The sequence below is a fragment of the Aspergillus steynii genome (genome assembly GCF_002849105.1).
Source record: "Aspergillus steynii IBT 23096 chromosome Unknown P170scaffold_6, whole genome shotgun sequence".
Taxonomy (NCBI): domain Eukaryota; kingdom Fungi; phylum Ascomycota; class Eurotiomycetes; order Eurotiales; family Aspergillaceae; genus Aspergillus; species Aspergillus steynii.
Genome location: NW_020194403.1, coordinates 3,253,113 through 3,272,385, shown reverse-complemented (window position 1 = coordinate 3,272,385; position 19,273 = coordinate 3,253,113). Strand labels below are relative to the sequence as shown.

The window sequence follows — 19,273 nt, the reverse complement described above, 5'->3', positions numbered from 1 at the left end:
GGGATTCTGTCTCGCAAGTCATTTGGGATAAGAGCAGAAAATGAAAACAGGACGATAGGAGGGAAAGAAAGACAACAATACACCTTCAACGACGACATGTCATTACTATCAGAGAGTAGTTCGAACGCTTGGAGAGTTTGAGTAATTTTGAACCGCAGTGTTTCTTGCCTCTCAGTTCCCGTAACATTCCCTATCAAGTCCCCTCAAAGCGTACGGGGACTGAAGCCAAAGAAATGCCCAGATAAAATGCGACCATTGGATGCATCTGATAATCGCGGATTTACCTCAGGAATTGAACATAAGCTCATGGATCAGGGTTGCTTACCAGACCCTCTAGACGACTTCCATCGAATCTCAGAATATCTGTCATCGAGTGAGAAGGGTGTTGATCCACGGTACGATACTGCTTTGGCGGTGGTGTATATTGATATCTGAATGACCCTTCCAACATAATGTCTTGTGTTTGTGGGTGCTGTTTGGCACGACAAGAACACTGTCACTATTCCATCCCCGGGGTCCAGGACCGTAGAGTGTGTTTTCGAGATCCATTGACAATTCATGATTTTCGTTCGTGTTATACTCTCCCTAGCCCAGATATTTGGCACGCGAGACGCGGGCAGCTGGACTCGCCCTTCGAGAGAGTTATCCTTTTGACTCCATTCATGGGTGCGGATGTATATGTCATGCAGCTGTTCGACTTGACGTCTTTCAGATTGAGTCCCACCGACGGAGGTTAAAGCCGCTTGAGAAGGAAAAGGAGGGGGCCAGGAGACTCTAGTACCAAAATGCTCTGCTTCATCACACAGTGGAAGAAACGTCAGGAAACGATGATTGGCGGGCTGGACATCATCAGTTCACGGGAACCTTCTTCAGGAAGAAAGCTCAAGACACGCTTCTGTAACGGATGTCAAAACACAGAGGAGGCGAGTACTCAAGCAGGTGGTTCGCTAGCCTCGCGAGGTGTGGGAATTTTGACACCGGCGGAAGGAAGCGCAACAATGAATTGCACGATTCCAACTGGGAGGCAAAAGAATACATCCGGCTCTGTGCTGATTATTGCGGGGCTCTGGATGCACACGAGCTGTATAAAAGTTTTTCGTGTCAGACGAATTTAATACTTGTACCACGCCTTTGGGCTGTGAAGGCTCGACCATATCTCTTTCAAATGTATTTGCCCGACTTTAATTCAAGTCGTGACCTACCGGACAATATTGGTGCCAGTCCGGCTCGGAGCAATCTATCCAATTAGCAAATACCGCAGAAAGCCTAGAATTTTCAGAGAGACCTTCTGGGAATCGCTGCACTACAATATCCCAGCATCTAGCATAGATGAAGCTAAATGAATACGAAAGCTGGAAGGCGATATGTCGGGTTCTTCGTGGGAGCTGTTAACATCCAGGAGTGCCACCGCCACTAGGCGCCCTGATTTAACATCACTAGTCCCACTAATATTCCTCTAGTCAGTTGAAACGGCGTTACGCAGAACTATATAGCATCTGCTACCCGCCAATCCAGGGCTCTCGCGGCAAAGGCGCATCGGTAACAGAGCTGATAAGTATACGGATGAGATACGACCGGGGGTTGCACAAAGTGCTGTGTCAACCGGCATGGATCGAACTGTCAGCGTTGCACAGGCAGCGCAGGGAACTCTGCTGATGGATATTAAAACCAAGGAAAATATTTCCTGGGAGACCGAGGCTTTCTAGTTCAGCTGTGAAAGCGCCCCCCTGTGTTAACCTGCGCGATATGAACGCCCGGAACCTTCTCAGCCCTATCTTGATCGCGATGCTCTTCCCTAAACTGGGATCAGCATTCCATCTCCCCCGTCGCTCCAATGCCCATGCACCCTTCAACCCAGCAAAAAACCTAACAACACGTCATTTCTCGTCGACCGATGGACGGCCTATCAACACCACTGGGGATTTTGAGATCTGGTACTTTGACTTCATCTCGGAAGACCTGACAACTGCCGCCCATATGGCTTTCAACGTGACGCCTACAAATCCATCTATACCATCCTATCCAATTGATGCAATCTTAAGCTCTGTCGTTGATATAATGCTGCCAAACAAAACGCATTTCCTAAAGGAATTTCACCCTCGCAGAGGGGCTGTGAGTGAGAGCCGAGACATCAGTGCGGGACGGTTCGGTGACGACACGGACTACGTATCGTGGAGAAGCGATGTCAGTTTCAATCGGGGATCTATGGATATTGACATGCCAGGGGCGGAACTGAAAGGCCGAATAAAATGGGAGCAGGTGATACTTTCAAATCTTGAGTTGAAGATCTTCGTACTTATGGCAGACCTCTAGGCTGCGCCGCCTCACCTACCCTGGGGCCTTTACGAGAAGGGCGGCACATACGAGCTTGTACCGCACCTCTGGTGGACTAACCAGGGACCTGATCTCACAGCGACGGTAGAATTCGAAGTTGCTATTGAGCACATACGCTTCTCGGGCATCGGATATCAAGACAAGGTAAGCCCTTTTCTCAACGGCTCTCAAATATGGGCTAGAGGCTAGTCTGATGGTTTAGATCTGGGCGGATCTCCCACTCCCCGCGATTTTAGGCCCCTGGTACTGGGGCCATGTCCGAATTGGTGGATACAGCTTGGTCTGGTACGAGCTGGTCTCCAAGTTCGGAGGCAAGTACTATAGCAGCTACCTGGCACGCGACGGAGAGGTCTTGACCGCGAACTGTGCCAACAACACGCTTAGAGTTCAGCCGTTCGATAAAGACGGGGTTTATCTTCCACCAGATGATTTCAGTTTGCCCGCTGGTTTTATAGTTTCCGCTTATGTCCCCGGTGAAGGCCAATTTACCGTCAATGTTACCAACGATGTGTTGTTCCTTGTGATTCCTGACCCGGTTACTAGGCGGTGGATCGGTCATGCCACCGGGGGCTTCGAGGATGGAGATATTTTCGAAGGATCTGGCTTTTGGGAACAGGCTATTATTTGATTGAATGGTCCTGGATGGACTCTGCATGGAGGGAGAATAGACGCGTTGGTCTGTACTCATCGGCTTGCTGCCGAAGTTCTTTGTCCTCCTTCAATGCCGGCGCAATATTCAATAATTCCTTACCAGCAATCTGTAACTGTAGAATACTTCTAAAATCCTGACATACGCTTGTAACATTCTGACTATAACCCTATTTTATATGTCGACCTTGCCCCCGGTTTGATAGAATGGAACCGAGGTATCACACGGCATGTACGGCTTAGGCGTGCCATTCTTCTTCATTACGATCGTTCATTTTCCGCAACTAGAAGAACATGCTCTGCTTCGAGTGTTGATCTTCCCCAGGAGTCCTCTTCAGCGAGCTATTGTTTCCGTGCGCTGCTTAGATGCGTGACTGTGCTGGATTTGTTCTCATAAGGATAGTTGATGCTGCTGGATAGAAGACTCCCTCCAGATATGCGAGATTGTTTGGTTTCGAGTTAGTTCTTTGGCCATATGACACTAGCTAGAACATGGAAATGTTTCTAGAAATGCAACTTATCTCGTGGCAGATCGGTCCATCCATACAGTCCCTCGCATTACTCTATAGAAACTCGGGAATCGCTTCCCCGGGGTGGGTCCCCCCACAACGACCCGGTCAAGCGCAGGGCGCAATTTCCATCGACGCCCGTCAAAAAAGGTCGAAAAGAAGTGGATGCCCTCGATTCTGAGCGATCGGGGAAGCATCGCGCCCAATTACAGAGATGTCGACGACGACGGTCACCACGACCAACACCGGCACGCAAATCAATGCGTTCACCCTTGAAAGTCCCGACTACGCTCATCATCCCTTGAATGACGCCAGCCGGGCGCCGACTCGCAAAATCCACCTTCGACGGATCCTGGTGGTCACGCAGGTCTTTGCCATCACCCTCACGGCCAGCGTGATCAACGGTCTCGTAGTGGTTGGTCTGCCTACCATCACCAAGGATCTCCAGTTGCCTCCCTCGTTGTCATTCTGGCCCTCCTCGGTCAGTAGTCTTGCCACTGCGTCGTCGCTGCTACTCGCCGGATCCATCGCCGATGCCATTGGTCCGCGATGGGTCGAGTTGGTGGGAGCGTTTGCTAGCGGTGGATTGATGATCGGCCAAGGGCTGGCTCGCACCGGAGAGCAGTTGGTCGCCCTGCGAGCACTCCAGGGAATCGGACTGGCCTTCCATCTGGCGTCCTCCGTGTCCATCATCACGCAGATCCTGCCGCAGGGCCGAGGCCGGAACTTTGCTTTCTCGTGCGTCGGTCTGAGCCAGCCGCTTGGCTTTTCGATTGGCTTGGTCATCGGTGGCATTCTGATTGATACGATCGGCTGGCGTTCGGGATGGTACATTGCTGGCGGCATCACGCTTCTCTTCGCGATCATCGGCCTGTGGGCAGTGCCGAAGAGTCAAACCCACCGACATGCAGACCTGGCTCATAATATCAAAGCCAAGGTTGACTGGGTAGGAGCCGGACTCGCCTCGGCGTTCATGGCACTGCTCTGTTATCTTCTCGCGTGAGTACGAACCCTCGCACACCAATGAGCTACGCTGATCAGAAGCAGCATTCTGAGCGCGAATCCCTCGCGGATCAAATCTGCCGAGAGCATTGTCATTCTGTGCCTTGCTGCGGCCGCACTTCCGTCCTTCGTCGCCTGGGTCCATCGCCAGACCAAACGAAACAAGCCAGCATTGATTCCCAATTCGATGTGGGCGAACACGTCCTTTTCGACGATATGCGCCATCGTGGCCATGTCAAGTGCCGTGCTCAACTCTATGGAGCTGTTTGCCGCCTTGTTGTATGTAGTCGTCCCCTTACTATCGTATCCTTTTCTCTCGCTGACTTCTCCAAGCTTCCAGGAAGTCCAAGATCTCCCTGCATTGCAGGCCTCCCTCCGGATTCTGCCAAGTCTCGTCGTCGGCGTTCTCATGAACATCGTCATCGGACTGTTCGTACACAAGGTCTCCGCTTTCTGGATCGTCACCATCCCCTCTCTCCTGTGCGCCGGATCGCCCCTACTTATGGCCGTGATCCAACCCTCCTGGCCATACTGGGGAAATGCATTCGTTGCTCAGCTCCTACAGCCGGTCAGTTTCGACGCCCTCTTCACCGTCGGGCTCATCGTCATCACGGATGTCTTTCCGGACGACACTCAGGCTCTAGCAGGAGCGGTATTCAACACGTCCGCGCAGTTCGGCAGCGCGCTTGGACTGGCGGTTTTGCAGGTTATTTCCACCGTCATCACCGATCAATCGGAGAAGGAAGAGAAACCGGCTCTGATGGACGGATATCGGGCCAGTTTCTGGGCCATGTTTGCCTTGATGCTGTGCTGCACGGTGGTGGGATTCTTTGGAATGCGCAAGGCTGGCAAGGTTGGCTTGAAGCAGGATTAAGCGGGTTAGCCATGTTGATTGGGGTTGACTTGCGTCATTCCCATACCTGCTCGGCTGCGCAAGCTCAGTTTACTGTCCTGGAAATTTCGGGGTTCATGTTGTATGCTTTGATATATCATCCTCTCAACTAGGATTGCAACCAAAAGTCAATATATCCGTTTGTTTACCCCGGACACATCGGGCCAATCAGAAGGGCAGCGAACCGCGGCCCGGCGGAAGAGCCGAGCGGCCAATGGGGGCGGCTAAATTACCAATTGGGGGGCTGCCGGGGCGGAGGAAGGATATTCCGCGGCTGCGCGGGTCCGACATAGGAGCCCCGGATCACGTGCGGGCGCGGCGATGACTCTTGCGGACGAGGAAGACAGGAAAAGTTTGTTGTTCAGAACCTCAACAATGCTTCCCCGTTCGATACCATTGAGGGGCCTGGCTCGGCCCCCCTGCACTATTGTGCGCAGACCGGTGAGCAATGCCCCCCTGGCCGATTGTGCGGCCGGTTTGACTGACTCTCTCCAGGTCACGCCTCGATGGATTCCCTCGGTCAGTCTCCCTAGTAGGAGAGTTCACCACCTGCTGCGATCCGTCGCCTCGACCTCCTTTCCCTCTCGCTCGTTGAGCACGACCGCCTTCCCTCAGGCGCAGCACGAAAATGCCGCGCCAATTCCTCCCTCGGAAGATCGGCCGCCCCAGACCTTGACGGAGAAGATCGTGCAGCGCTACGCCGTCGGTCTCCCCGAGGGCAAATACGTCCGTAGCGGCGACTACATCAGTCTCGCCCCCCAGTACTGCATGACCCATGACAACTCGTGGCCCGTCGCGCTCAAGTTCATGTCCATGGGAGCCACGCAGGTCCACAACCCCAAGCAGATCGTCATGACCCTGGACCACGACGTCCAGAACACCAGCCCCTCGAATCTCCAGAAGTACCAGCAGATCGAGAACTTCGCCAAGAAGCACGGGATTGACTTTTATCCTGCCGGCCGGGGTATTGGACATCAAGTGATGGTGGAAGAGCTGTATGCCTGGCCGGGAAGCATGGCGGTGGCCTCGGATAGTCACAGCAACCACTACGGTGGAATTGGGTGTCTGGGAACCGCCGTGGTGCGCACGGATGCGGCCAGTATCTGGGCCACGTCGCGAACGTGGTGGCAGATCCCGCCTGTCGCAAAGGTGACATTCACGGGGAAGCTGCCCGTGGGCGTGACAGGTAAGGACGTGATTGTCGCGTTGTGCGGTCTGTTCAACAGCGACGTCCTCAACCATGCGATCGAGTTTACCGGCTCGCCGGAGACCATGGCCAGTCTGCCCGTCGACAGCCGACTGACCATCGCCAACATGACGACCGAGTGGGGAGCGCTCACCGGTCTGTTCCCCATCGACGAGACCCTGAAGCGCTGGCTGCGGTACAAGGCCACGGAGGCCGCCATGCTCGAGGACCGCAACACCCGCGATCGTATCACCCACGAGAAGGTGGAGGAGCTGTTCGCCAACCCCTTGACGGCGGACCCTGACGCTCAGTACGCGAAGCAGCTCTACCTCAACCTGTCCACCCTCTCGCCCCACGTCTCCGGCCCCAATTCCGTCAAGGTGGCAACGCCGCTCAACGAGCTCGTCCAGCAGCAGATCAAGATCAACCGGGCCTACGTCGTCTCTTGCACCAACTCGCGTGCGTCCGACATCGCCGCCGCCGCTAAGGTCTTCAAGGATGCCGCCAAGTTGAACCCCGGCGTGACCCCCAAGATCGCCGACGGCGTCAAGTTCTACATCGCCGCCGCGTCCGCGCCCGAACAGGAATCGGCCGAGCACGCCGGCGACTGGCAGACTCTGCTCGATGCCGGTGCGCAGCCGCTGCCCGCCGGATGCGGACCCTGCATCGGTCTCGGCACCGGACTGCTGGAGCCCGGCGAGGTCGGCATCAGTGCCAGCAACCGTAACTTCAAGGGCCGCATGGGCTCGCGGGACGCGCTCGCCTACCTGGCGAGTCCCGAGGTCGTGGCGGCCAGCGCTCTCAGCGGCATCATCGACGGCCCCGGCGCCTACCAGGTGCCGGAGGACTGGACCGGCGTGGACCACGGATTCGGCAGCGGCATGCCCGCCACCACCGAGAACGAGCTCACCAACTTCTTGGAGCAGATGGAATCCCTGATCGACCGGGTCGAGTCCGCCGGCGGTGCCAGCGACGCCACCAAGTCAGCCACGGAGATCCTGCCCGGCTTCCCGGAGAAGGTCACCGGCGAGATTGTCTTCTGCGACGCCGACAACCTCGACACCGACAACATCTACCCCGGAAAGCTGACATACCAGGACAACGTGTCCAAGGAGGACATGGCTCAGGCCTGCATGATGAACTACGACCCCGAATTCAAGAACACCGCCAAGCCCAGCGACATCCTCGTCGCCGGCTTCAACTTCGGCTGCGGCTCCTCCCGCGAGCAGGCGGCCACCGCCATCCTGGCCAAGCAGATCCCGCTGGTCGTGTCCGGAAGCTTCGGAAACATTTTCGCCCGAAACAGCATCAACAACGCGCTGATGGGGCTGGAGGTGCCGCGTCTGATCGAGCGTCTGCGCGCGCAGTTCGCTCAGCCTGCGGACGCCTCGCAGCGTAAGCTCACCCGTCGCACGGGCTGGACGTTGACGTGGGACGTGAAGCGCAGCGTCGTCGAGGTCAAGGAGGGCGAGAACGGCGAAAGCTGGACGGAGCAAGTCGGCGAGCTGCCGGCCAATGTGCAGGAGATCATTGCGGCCGGTGGTCTGGAGGCTTGGGTTAAGAATGAGGTTGGAAAGACGGCGTAGAGGCAGAACATGGGGCTGTTTGAAAAGGTGTGAAGCATTAAAAGATGTTTGAATAATTCAATAGAACGATTGTATCAATATGATATCCCGGTTCAGACTATTTTTCTTAGTTAAGCCGTACAACCAGCATACGATTTGAAGAGCGCGTGAATGCAGCTATATCTTAAAAAATATCTATCTTTACTTATGATGTTGATTTATGTACGTTATTTGAAACTGGACGTATCACCATCCCAGTTTGCCGGCAACGTTCTCGCCCGTGCTTTGCCATGACATCATCTCAGAAAATATATATCCAACCATCTTCACCCAACAAGCATACCACGCTTCAATTTAAGAACCACACATCCAGGAAGTCTCGCCAAAAACACCATTCAAAATGCCACCCCGGGAACTCCTATCACCAGGCCCTCACACTTTCCACTCCGCCACCAAAAACCTCACCTTCGAATACATCGTCCACACCACGTGTAACCTTCACCCTAACGCTCCCCAAGAACTCCTAATAATCCAACCCCCAGCCTGGGGCCTCGGCTCAGGATATCTCCATACCGGCCTTTCCTCTCTCCTGGACAGTTCTCCATCCTCACCCTCACCAGGGGTCTCATATACGCTCTTATTCTTCCACCCGCGCGGAACAGACAACAGCTCGCGACCAGCGAGCCCAACACAAATGTCTAGTTTCGAGCTGGCGACGGATCTAGATGATTTGAGGCGTCACTTGGGGCTGGTGAAGATTCCCACGCTCCTGGGCCATTCGAATGGCGGGGCGATTGCGTTGGCGTATGCGGAGTTGTATCCCGAGAGGGTGGATAGGTTGGTATTAGTGGATTCACAGGTTCTTGGGGTTAAGAGCGTGCAGAGAGAAGAGAAGAGTCGGGGGAAGAGGGATAGGGTGCATGGGAATGGGGATGGGAATGAAGAGGCAGAGACAGACACAGACGAAGACATCTTCGAAAAGCTACGCGCTGATCCGCGCTACGCCCGGGTCTTGGGCAGCGCTGGCGGTCTGAACAAGTCGTCTGACGAGGCGTTTACCAGTTCTGTGAATGCCACGTGGGCGTTGTATTTCTCGAACCCTACACGGTATGTCCCCGAGCTGCGCTCTGCCATCGGGGATCGCGTGATGCTGTTGTGGTGCTATCTGGGAGTGTACGGAAGTGACCGGGAGTATGAAGAGTCCGGAGAGATGGTTGCGAGGCTGGGCGATGTGAAGGCAAAGACACTGATCATTGTTGGCCGCGAGGATTGGATATGTAGGGTGTCTAGCGCGAAGCGGTTGAGAGAGAGGATTCCCGGGGCGAGGCTGGTTATTTGTGAAGAATGTGGGCATTTCCCGTGGATTGAGGCGAAGGAGAGGACAATAAAGGAATTGGTAGAGTTCATAAGGGGTAGTTGATGCCTACAATTTAGACTCTGGACATATAATGCCGTGGTCGAGTAATTGGTCGACTCATCTACATATGACATGACAATGAGGACAAGAATTAAATTAACGAAACACAAACAAAGGTATTATCTTAGAAAACAAAATTGAAAACACCAAACACCGGCTAATCCAAGGCCTGAATCGTTAAGGCCTGTTCACAAAACATCCAGAAACATCCAGAAAGGTATCTTAAGAATCACGAACGCGCGCCTGCCGCTTGGCTGTCCCGATGTGGGTGTTGTGCACCTTCGTGGCGAACTTGAGACTGGTCAAGGACTCCGATAGATGCGCATGTAGAGGACTGACCATCACGAACATCAGGGTTTTGGAGTTGCCTCCCAGGGAGAATTGGAGAAGGTATGTAAGCTGGTGTTGAAGTTAGCAAGAGGTATGCAGAGAATGAGAACAATAGACGAACCTTGCTGTTGCGATACGGGATGTGCCCGCCCTCCTTGCCCTGTCCCAGGGCCGCAATCACATCACCCAGGCAGCTCAAACTGCGGTTGATGTTCTGCGTCTCGCGCAGTCTCTCCCCGGTAGCTCCACTCTGACTGAGTCGTTCGCTACCGGCCAAATCCACCAGGTTCAGCGTGCCCTCGCTGCGCTCGCCGGTGATGTGGTTCTCGCCGATGAGCTTGAGAATGAACACGGAATGCGATCGAGACGATCTCTCGTTGGCCTTGGTGGCGGCCACAGAACGGTTGGAGGCAGCTCGTTTCAAGATGGACTCGACCATCTCTGGGGAGTCCAGTCGTACCGTCGTAATATCGGTGATCATCGTCTTGCCCCGCTGCATATCGTGTCGAATCTCATGCTTCTTCTTGTCCAGCTCTTCCGCCTTGCCCAGCAAGTCGTTGAGGTTCTCATTGTAGACTTCGACAAAATTGCCCTCCATGGTGTACCGCCAGCCCTTCTCTTCCAAGCTCGTGGCGGTCTCGTAGATTTGGTGGACGGCGCGAGGAATCATGCCATCCAGTGAAGACATGGTATGGGTCTTTCCACTGCCGGTTTGGCCATAGCAGAAGATGCAAACGTTGTATCCGTCAAGCGCACTCTGGACAAGTTGACTGATCTCGTCGAAAACTTCTCCGTTTTGGGCGGAGGGCCCAAAGACTCGATCGAACGCGAAATTGTTGTTCTTGCGTGACACGGTGCCGAGACTGCTCTTCTCTTCCGGGCCCATGACACAGATCTCCTTGCTGTCCTCCGACTCGTCGGGATATTGGATCTGCGCAACGTCCGTCACGCGTTCGTCGTTCAAGGATGGACGAACACGGCAGAACACTCTAATATTGCCCTTGAGCTCTTGGACCTGGTTGTGTAGCTTGCGGCGCAGCGTCTCTTCCTTTCGTAGCTTGTCTTTGGTGGCGTTGGTTTCGTCGAGGGCATCCATCATCTGCTGGTTCAGTCGTTCGAATGCTTGGGATTGTTCCTCGCGACCGCCTTCCAGGAACTCAATTCGTGCCTTGAGGGCGCGGATGGACGATTCCATCGTAACGCCATTGGTGCTGGCCGTGTCCAGATTATGGCGGAGATCTTGGGTGCTCTTTCGTTCCCGGTCCAATTCTTGTCGCATGTTTTGAATGTCGCCGTGCAGTGCCGCCACTTCCCGTTCTTTGCGTTCCAATTCGATTTGGCTCCGTTGGGTGTCCATGGCCGTCTGCGAATTGAGCTGGCTGATTTCCCGCATGCGCGCGGACCTTTCTTCATCCAATTCGCGCTCAAACCGTCGCTGCAAGTCCTGCATTTCGTTGAGATGTTGGGCAACCAAGGCGTCCATTTCCCGCTTGTTGTCCTGTTTCACAGCTTCGACCTCAGCCCGTCGGCGGTTATCCATCTCATCCACCGTGATCTCATAGTCTCTCTGGGCATCTCGCAGGGCACCATCGGCCGTCCCTAGTTGGCTCTTGAGCGATTCAAGTTCGACGCGCAGCGCGATTTTCGATTCCGTGAGTTCCTTGCGGGATTCCTCCAACTCGTTGACTGCAGGTCGGGTATTGTCAGTTGTACCGTCTTCGATGGCAATTCGCCAAAGACTAACCTCTCGATTTGTACAGCTCAACAGTTTCCTTGTAGGCAAAGCTTTCCTGCCCTGTCTGATTCATGCGCGACATGAACACGTTGTAGAATTCCTCCATCGTCTTCTCGCGCGAGTCGTGGTCCCAATCGGCACCTGTACGAGAGTTAAATGACGTGATCGTTGAATCTTTGGTAAGAAATTGCGGAATAGGGGGCCTTTTCCTCTTGCAGGAACTTGGTGGCAGGAGGGATGATTTGCTGGACAAGGGATTGACGGGGGTAGATGGGCAAGGGGAGGCAGTGGAAAACTTAGAGGGCTCATCTCTAGCAAGAAACTTGGGACCTGGCGCGTGGCAAGGAGGGTCTAGAGCTAATCGAGCCATCGCAGAGGACAGTGAAGCATCACAGTTACCAGGCCGAATGGATGTCCCCCTCAACTCCGAGAGGGGAGAGCAAACCGTGGGCCTGACGGGTGATTCATTTCCATGCGCAGTGAAAGGGGACCAGGGCCGTGAAAGGGCTGGAAAAGGGGGGAACACAAAGCGGGAATCTGGCCTACCCTTTCTTTTGCCTAAAATCCTCGAGTCTTCTTCGGTATGGGTATCCAACGAGGTCGCGGGTCGAGGCAGCGCGTTGCCATTCTGCTTTCGGGTCGTGGCCATGGACGTGTGAGGGCGGGATGCGCCGGGGGTTTGTCGCACATTGGGACCGACCGTGGACGAATATGCGCTCCTCGTCGTTCGGGAGGTGGTGGAAGCCGATCTACCCAAGGTGTTGGAGGCGTAGGAATTTGCTCTGGCGTGCGGTTTGCCCATGACCGAGGCGGAACGTGTTGTTGTCGATGCGGTCACCCCGGATCGACTGGATTCGGCACCTTGCGTGGTGCTCCTCGCGCGAGTGGGTTCTGAATTTGTTAGCTCACTGCGCTCGTTTGACCTTGTTCTCTGTCTCTTCGTCATACGTGGAACGGCCGACGTCTTATTGGCAATGGAGCCAGGAGGAAGCAGTCCCGAACGTGAATTGGTCCCAGCACCGCTCATCTCCTTGAGGCCCGCAGGAATGCGTGTCCGGCCTGCAGTCCTTGAAAAAGTCTGTCGAGTCGGTCAGCGACGATGCGGACGATGCGCCATTGCAGCACACATACCGAATAATCGTTCTCCATGGCGGTGATAGATACAAGGTCGGCTAGCTATTTACAGCAGAGAAAGCAGGGGAGTCGGAGTTGGTGACTGCAACTCATGAAGCCACTCCTGAGGACAGTAAACAAAGCACGTATGGCAGGATGGTGGGTGTGAGAGGAAGAAGCAAAAGCGGACAATGGGATTGAAGAAGGAGACGACTGCAACCTGTCAGAGGGCAGCCCGCATGGCCGAGTAAACAGACAGACGAGGGGAATGAGCCAACGAGAAGTCGTGCAGGAGAGCGTCTGGACAACTTGGAAGTGAGTGAAGGATTCCGTTTCTGCAGTGACGGCGGGCGGTAAACAAACGACGCTGACTCAGCCATGCGGGCGGACGACGCTAGGCCCTGTCTGGACTAGCGGTATCGCCGTTTTGCTTTCAATACGTGATACGCCGGGGTCACGGGATATTAGCCTCAGGTTGCGGGTTTGTCTGGTTTGATTGAATGGTTGAACGTTGAAAGGTTGAATGTGTTGCCAGAATCCCTTCCTCTCAATTACCTCCCGGTGGTCAGTATCATCCTTGTCAATCTCCTGCCATCCCCTGAGCGGGTCCCTCCTGATTGCCTGCAGCCCGACTGGCTTCTCCATCGTTAGTCCGCTTGCGGGTCTTCCACTCGCGACTAAATTAAGCCTGCCTTCACTTACCTTACCTTACCTACTTCGTCCTTTGTCTCCCTCCCTCCTCTGTGTCGTTCCCTGCTTGCTGCTTGTCTTTTGGCCCTTCATCTTTGATTTTTCCTCGCTAAAAATACCAGCACTATGTCTGGTCGATTCGTCCGTTCCTCCAAGTACCGTGAGCCCGCCTATCATTCCTTCTCCCCTCCCTAATTTTGAGCTGCCCGCAATCTGACAGGTATCAGGACACGTCTTCGGGCGGCCCACGAGAAAGGTTCGCATCTCGGCCTCGTTCGCCCCCCTCAATGGCTCACCATAGCGATAGGATCAATGCTACGATAACCTGCGTGTCTCGAGAAATGCCTGGGACACCAATCTGGTCAAGGTTCGCCGTCCCCTTGCGTCCGCGACGACCCGCCCGCCCCTGAGCCGATGCCGACGGCTCTTCCGCAGACGTCTGACCTCTCCCTTTTCTAGGCCAACCCCCGTTATCTGTCCGTCAACTGGGAGGCCGGCGGTGGAGGTGCCTTTGCGGTCATCCCCCTGGAGGAACGCGGCAAATTGCCGGAGAGAATCCCTTTGTTCCGAGGCCATACCGCCGTTGTGCTGGACACCGACTGGTGAGTGATCGGAGAATGCATCGACTGCCGGTGGGCGAAAGCGCCAACAATCTACTATACAGGAACCCTTTCAACGATGACTTGATTGCCTCCGGCTCCGACGATGGCCGAGTACGAAAACCGACCCGGAACAGCTGCCTGTGCATTGACTAACACGCTCCCAGGTCTTGCTCTGGCGAGTACCAGAGAACTTCACCCTTCGCCCGGATGTGGACCCGGAAGACGTGCAGGACATCGCGCCGGTTGGAAAATTGAATGGACATCCGAAGTAGGTCTCCAGAGTCGTACTTCTCGGTTTTGTCGCCCTAACGCGTTCTTATATTTTCGCAGGAAAGTCGGACACGTCCTCTTCAACCCCGCCGCGGAAAACATCCTCGCCACTGCCTCCGGTGACTTCACCGTGAAGGTCTGGGATATCGAAGCCGGTGCCCCCAAATTCACCCTCAACCTCGGCGACATCGTGCAGTCGCAATCCTGGAGCGCCAACGGATCGCTCCTGGTCACCACCTCGCGAGACAAGAAGCTGCGCATTTGGGATGTGCGTCAGGAGCGTCCGGCGCACGAAACCCAGGGCCACGCGGGCGCCAAGAACAGTCGTTCGGTCTGGCTGGGAGAACGCGACCGCATCGCGACCACCGGTTTCTCCAAGATGAGTGACCGTCAGCTGGCGCTGTGGGATATCCGGGCGCCTCGGGAGCCCATCAACGGATTCAAGACCCTCGACTCCATTTCCGGTGTCTGCATGCCATTCTGGGATGATGGCACGCAATGTCTGTACCTGGCTGGCCGAGGGTAAGTCACACCATATTGTTCGTGCGATGTGAAACTAACAACCTATGTCCAGTGACGGCAACATCCGCTACTTCGAACTCGAAAATGACAAGTTTGAGTACCTCGCTGAATACAAGTCCGCCGATCCCCAGCGTGGTATCGCCTTCATGCCCAAGCGCGGTGTCAACGCCCACGAAAATGAAGTCACCCGTGCCTTCAAGACCGTCAACGACTCGTACATCGAACCCATCTCGTTTATCGTTCCCCGCCGCGCCGAGGCTTTCCAGGACGACATCTACCCCCCGACGATCGGTGTCACGCCCGCCATGGGACCGGGCGAATGGGTTTCGGGCAAGGAGGCTATTCCCCCGAAGATCTCCATGGCCAGCCTCTACGAGGGCGAGGGCCTGAAGGAAGTCACCGGCGTGCAGGACAAGCCTACGGCCACCATGGGTGCCCCCGAAGCTCAGCCCGAGCCTCAACCGAAGCCCGCCGAGTCGCCCGTCAAGAAGGCTCCCGAACCGATTCCCGAGCCTACTCCGGTTGTTAAGCCCGCGCCGTCTATGAAGGAGCAAGGCGCCTCGATGGCCGCCATGGTCAACAAGTTTGCCGACCAGGAAGAGGACGAACCCGCCCCGGTCGAGGATTCGAGCTTCGACGAGGTGCCCAAGCCCGTCGAGCGTCCCACGCGTACTCCGGACAACGCCTCGCCCACCGTGAAGGCCAGCCCTTGGGGCCAGAAGGAGGAGGTCAAGTCGACGCCTACTCCCCCTAAGGTAAGCTTCACCACACCTTTACCTTTCCTTATGGTCATCTAACCCATCCCAGGTCTCGACCCCGACGAACGAGCGCTCTGCGGCTAACACGCCGACCGTCTCGACCCCCACCGGGTCCGCGGCGTCTAGCCTCACGACCACCGCCGCCGTGGCCGCCGACGCCGTGCAGCGCGAGATTGGCAGCATCAAGGATCTGATTGCCGAGCAGACCAAGACCATTGCCACCCAGGCACAGCAGATGCAGACTCTTACTGCAGAGATTGAATCTCTGAAGGCCAAGCTGAGCTAGCCGATTCCTACCATTAGATTTTGTACCTAGATAATTGTATTGTACTTTTTGGTTTTTGTTCTTGTCATGTTTGAAAAGAACCGAGCCCTCACTCCCTTTGTTCATAGCCGTTGATTTCTGTGGTATATGTGTTTGGTTTATGGCTGGCAGCATGATTGCAATGTCAATGGAAATACCAATTTTGCTTGTTTTTACTGCTCCGGAATTGGCGGTTCAGATAATGGTCCTTTGGTTCCAGTATATATGAAGGCCTCGTCAATATTTCGCCCACATCCTGAGGCTTCTCACCAACCAAGACCGAAAAGAAACACGGGCAACAGCAACCAGATAATATCGCCTCAAAACATTGAATTGACTTGGATAGATGAGTCTGCGCAGCCATTCCGTGGAAACTGATGCTTCACATATCGTTCAGTTTCGTACATTTGTCGCTGTCTAACAACTCCTGTCAGACGTGCCCCACCGTTCCCAGCTACCAGGACCTAGACCCATCGTTGCAGTCTTGTCCTTCGAGCTCACCGATGATCTGCTCATTCACATCCCCTGGACTTAAGTAGCTGCAGGCCGGGGAGTCGGAACAGGAGCCTAGCAGTTCACCCAAATTGCATTGGACCTGCAGATTCATCTTACTGACGTACCGACCAAGGTATCTCTAGGGCTATCGATAGGTCCCTACGAATCAAGAAACACCGGGGCCACAACCTCCCTTTCCGCCCGAAAAGCCCGGGCGTTGAACCTGGCGGTCTGTTCGCTTGTCCCTTGATCGATCAATCGATTCTTCGTACGTTGGGCGGCCCGACGTGCATGTCATCTCCTCGTGGATGTATCGGGATGCATCCGAAGGGCGCCCTTACAAAAGTACCGTACCTCTGATGATCGACTTAGCGCTGAGCATTCCACAGCCTTGCCTAATGGGCTTTTTCTGCCCATTTCACGCTCTACACATGTCGCTTTTGTCCTTTGTGATGCGGTACTTTCGTAAGTACTTTTTTTAAAGGACTTTGTCAAGTCCTCTTGTGTGTTGCTTTCATCGCCCTCGACGCCCGCTGTCACCATCCACGAGGCATCAAGACGGTATGATGACGGTATGAAGACGGTATAAAGACGGCGTGAAGACAGTATATATAGAGCGCTCACATCTCCCGCGTCCTTCGTTATGTTGCGCACTTCGTTCAATCTGATCAAGAAAATTCTTATCACCTGTCTTCTGTTACATCGATACCCAAGCAGGGATTTGCCCTGTATATGATGTCGGACCAACTTACCGCCTGGGGAGGTACTTTTGAGACTTCCCACGGGGACCTTTTTACGGAATCCCCTTTCCCTCTGTCCGTTGCAGCAGGAGACGAGTCTGAGCTGCTTCCCGAGTACGATGGCCACCAGTTCCAACCCGAACTGTATGTGTCAACCTTTCTGCCAACAGGCCATGTGCCTGCATCTTCTTCTGCAGATGCAGGACTCGTTTCAGTCCAGATGCACGGCACGGAGGGTACCGTTCGCCCCCTTCCCCACGGCATACAACCAAACACTCCAGCGATGGACGTTTTTGCGTACACTACCAGAATGCCCACCAGAAGCCTCCCGGTTCAACTTAACGGCATGAACGTCGAATACCCTCGAGGAGATCTCGCTCAGTTGCCCACCCCGATCAATCATGGCCTTGCCAAGATTTACCCAGCCGATGTCATCAGGCCGAGCCAAGACCGGCAACCGAACAGGAACGAGTAAGATGCATCTGCACACATCGTTATGAAATACATAGGCTAACTGCAGACACAGAAAATCACATCTGCAATGTGAATGGAAGGGCTGCACTTACGAGAAAGGATTCAAGCGCGACGCCGACCTTTGGCGACACATCAAGTCCCTGCACCTCGCCCCGTCCTATCGATGCGGATTCCCTGGTTGCTCCAGGCTCTTTAACAGAAAGGACAAAATTAAGGAGCATGTTGATAAAGCTCACTCCCTTCTAGTGGGAGAATGGAAGGACTGGGTAAGGGAGTCTACTTAAGAGATTTCTTCAGCATTTGTTACTATATTTTCTACATCATTGCTTTCTTCCTTTCCGTCAGGATTTGCTCCAACACCCATAGACTACCTACTCAAGTGCTATTTACTGTTTGTTTTGTTCACATAACTTGGTTACATCGACGGAAATTCTTCATCACAAGTTTCAATTTTTCTTTCTTTTTTTTTCTTTTTTAGATTATTTGTCTACATTCACGAAATTTCTTCATCAAAATTTTCAATTTTTTTATTTTCTTTTGCTTTTTTTTTGTCTCTTCCCCCCAACACCCCTATTCTCTCCCTTTCCTTTCTGAACTCAGATTCAACTTTTTCATGCCACAAAGTCCTCGAAACAAAACCAACAAGGCCAAGGTTAATACAGCCACCCAGAAAGCAAAGCAACACACATCAGGCATTTCACTTCAACTGTGCCATGGTGACTACCTCTAGCTGGCAGGTGGACGGTATGGCCGATACCCACCCGGTGGTGCATGAGAAGGCTGAGCGGGCTGAGGTGGTCGATATGGCCGATATGTCTGCGAGGGCTGAGCGACCTGAGCGCCCTGCCCCGTCTGAGCCGTCTCAGACGACCGAGACTGCTCAACCGGCAGGGAATTCGAATCTCTTTGCTCCTCCTCTCTCGCATGCTGATAAAGCTCATGAACCCAAGTCTCGGCCATCCTCCGAATCAGCGGCCGCTGGTCATAAACAGGAATATGGCCCTGGGCCTGCACGGGGATGACATACCCGCCGTTGACCAATTCCGGGCCGAGACTGTAATGGTGCGTCACGATGCTGAAGTTGTCATCGGCTAGGGCGCGCAGGATGTGCACGTACATGTTGAGCCTGGAGGTCCATTTGTGCTCGACGTGGACGATGACCCAGACGGGGATGAAGGTTCGGTTCATTGTGAGAGGTTGGGGTCAAGGGGTGATAGGAGTAGAAGGATGGGTCGGTGGTTGAGATCCATGGTATTTTAGATTCAAGAGATATATATATGTTGGAGTAGAGATTATCATATAAGATAGTGACTGTTCATTGACGGAGTTTACCTGTATTATGATGCACCTGCCGGTGAAGGGATATTGTGTTTACATTGATGTGTTATTTTATAGGAATGATCCATGGGTTGAAACTCATACCAACAAAGGCGCTTTATCTTCAATTGATAATACCCATGGATGCATTCTAAACAATTCAGAGAAGGATGGGCAAGGCTCTCAACCCATATCTAGTCGGCTGTTTGGTGAATTACGGAGCATGGCGAGGGAGATAAACGCAGGGGCCAATGGCTATGAATGAAGAGAGAGGCCGAGGCAGAGAGCATAAATAAAAGGCAAACGTTAGGGCTTAGACAATTGACAAGTAATATTATTCTCTAGTAACAACCGGAACGCCTATGTGACA

At 54.1% G+C, this 19,273-nt stretch overlaps 8 protein-coding genes across 8 annotated transcripts; 6 read left to right on the top strand and 2 right to left on the bottom strand.

Moving 5' to 3' along the window:
- Positions 1–1,746: 1,746 nt before the first annotated feature.
- P170DRAFT_478268 (uncharacterized protein) lies at positions 1,747–2,962 on the top strand (the record flags this gene model as incomplete). Its single annotated transcript, XM_024853545.1, has 3 exons — positions 1,747–2,259; positions 2,314–2,478; positions 2,537–2,962. 3 exons carry the CDS (start codon positions 1,747–1,749, stop codon positions 2,960–2,962), a joined length of 1,104 nt encoding a protein of 367 aa, XP_024702722.1.
- Positions 2,963–3,705: 743 nt separating this feature from the next.
- Positions 3,706–5,367, top strand: P170DRAFT_413349 (putative MFS transporter; the record flags this gene model as incomplete). Its single annotated transcript, XM_024846973.1, has 3 exons — positions 3,706–4,490; positions 4,539–4,772; positions 4,827–5,367. The coding sequence occupies 3 exons, from the start codon at positions 3,706–3,708 to the stop codon at positions 5,365–5,367; spliced, it is 1,560 nt and encodes a 519-aa protein (XP_024702721.1).
- Positions 5,368–5,760: 393 nt separating this feature from the next.
- On the top strand, positions 5,761–8,246 carry lysF (homoaconitase LysF; the record flags this gene model as incomplete). Its single annotated transcript, XM_024854950.1, has 2 exons — positions 5,761–5,826; positions 5,881–8,246. The coding sequence occupies 2 exons, from the start codon at positions 5,761–5,763 to the stop codon at positions 8,155–8,157; spliced, it is 2,343 nt and encodes a 780-aa protein (XP_024702720.1). The 3' UTR covers positions 8,158–8,246.
- Positions 8,247–8,488: 242 nt separating this feature from the next.
- Positions 8,489–9,556, top strand: P170DRAFT_466671 (alpha/beta fold hydrolase; the record flags this gene model as incomplete). The annotated part of the gene is made up of 1 exon (XM_024852434.1): positions 8,489–9,556. Exon 1 carries the CDS (start codon positions 8,537–8,539, stop codon positions 9,554–9,556), a length of 1,020 nt encoding a protein of 339 aa, XP_024702719.1. The 5' UTR covers positions 8,489–8,536.
- Positions 9,557–12,723: 3,167 nt separating this feature from the next.
- On the bottom strand, positions 12,724–13,209 carry P170DRAFT_240693 (uncharacterized protein). Its single transcript, XM_024842953.1, has one exon. The coding sequence runs from the start codon at positions 13,109–13,111 to the stop codon at positions 12,842–12,844; it is 270 nt and encodes an 89-aa protein (XP_024702718.1). The 5' UTR covers positions 13,112–13,209; the 3' UTR covers positions 12,724–12,841.
- Positions 13,210–13,294: 85 nt separating this feature from the next.
- Positions 13,295–16,111, top strand: P170DRAFT_413340 (coronin). The gene is made up of 9 exons (XM_024846972.1): positions 13,295–13,581; positions 13,649–13,677; positions 13,729–13,788; positions 13,881–14,023; positions 14,086–14,134; positions 14,188–14,291; positions 14,354–14,815; positions 14,868–15,570; positions 15,623–16,111. The coding sequence occupies exons 1-9, from the start codon at positions 13,548–13,550 to the stop codon at positions 15,857–15,859; spliced, it is 1,821 nt and encodes a 606-aa protein (XP_024702717.1). The 5' UTR covers positions 13,295–13,547; the 3' UTR covers positions 15,860–16,111.
- A 700-nt stretch (positions 16,112–16,811) lies between these two features.
- Positions 16,812–17,961, top strand: P170DRAFT_240654 (uncharacterized protein). The gene is made up of 2 exons (XM_024842952.1): positions 16,812–17,583; positions 17,639–17,961. The coding sequence occupies exons 1-2, from the start codon at positions 17,105–17,107 to the stop codon at positions 17,868–17,870; spliced, it is 711 nt and encodes a 236-aa protein (XP_024702716.1). The 5' UTR covers positions 16,812–17,104; the 3' UTR covers positions 17,871–17,961.
- Positions 17,962–18,163: 202 nt separating this feature from the next.
- Positions 18,164–18,947, bottom strand: P170DRAFT_240652 (uncharacterized protein). Its single transcript, XM_024842951.1, has one exon. The coding sequence runs from the start codon at positions 18,772–18,774 to the stop codon at positions 18,313–18,315; it is 462 nt and encodes a 153-aa protein (XP_024702715.1). The 5' UTR covers positions 18,775–18,947; the 3' UTR covers positions 18,164–18,312.
- Between the last annotated feature and the right edge of the window lie 326 nt (positions 18,948–19,273).

Excerpts from the sequence above, each read along its gene's own strand:
- P170DRAFT_240693 (XM_024842953.1), bottom strand. The coding sequence starts at position 13,111 with ATGGCTGAGTCAGCGTCGTTTGTTTACCGCCCGCCGTCACTGCAGAAA.
- P170DRAFT_413340 (XM_024846972.1), top strand. The coding sequence starts at position 13,548 with ATGTCTGGTCGATTCGTCCGTTCCTCCAAGTACC. Across the intron at positions 14,292-14,353 it reads AAATTGAATGGACATCCGAA|GAAAGTCGGACACGTCCTCT; the intron begins GTAGGTCTCCAG and ends ATATTTTCGCAG. Across the intron at positions 15,571-15,622 it reads CGACGCCTACTCCCCCTAAG|GTCTCGACCCCGACGAACGA; the intron begins GTAAGCTTCACC and ends AACCCATCCCAG.
- P170DRAFT_240654 (XM_024842952.1), top strand. The coding sequence starts at position 17,105 with ATGATGTCGGACCAACTTACCGCCTGGGGAGGTACTTTTGAGACTTCC. Across the intron at positions 17,584-17,638 it reads CGGCAACCGAACAGGAACGA|AAAATCACATCTGCAATGTG; the intron begins GTAAGATGCATC and ends CTGCAGACACAG.
- P170DRAFT_240652 (XM_024842951.1), bottom strand. The coding sequence starts at position 18,774 with ATGAACCGAACCTTCATCCCCGTCTGGGTCATCGTCCACGTCGAGCAC.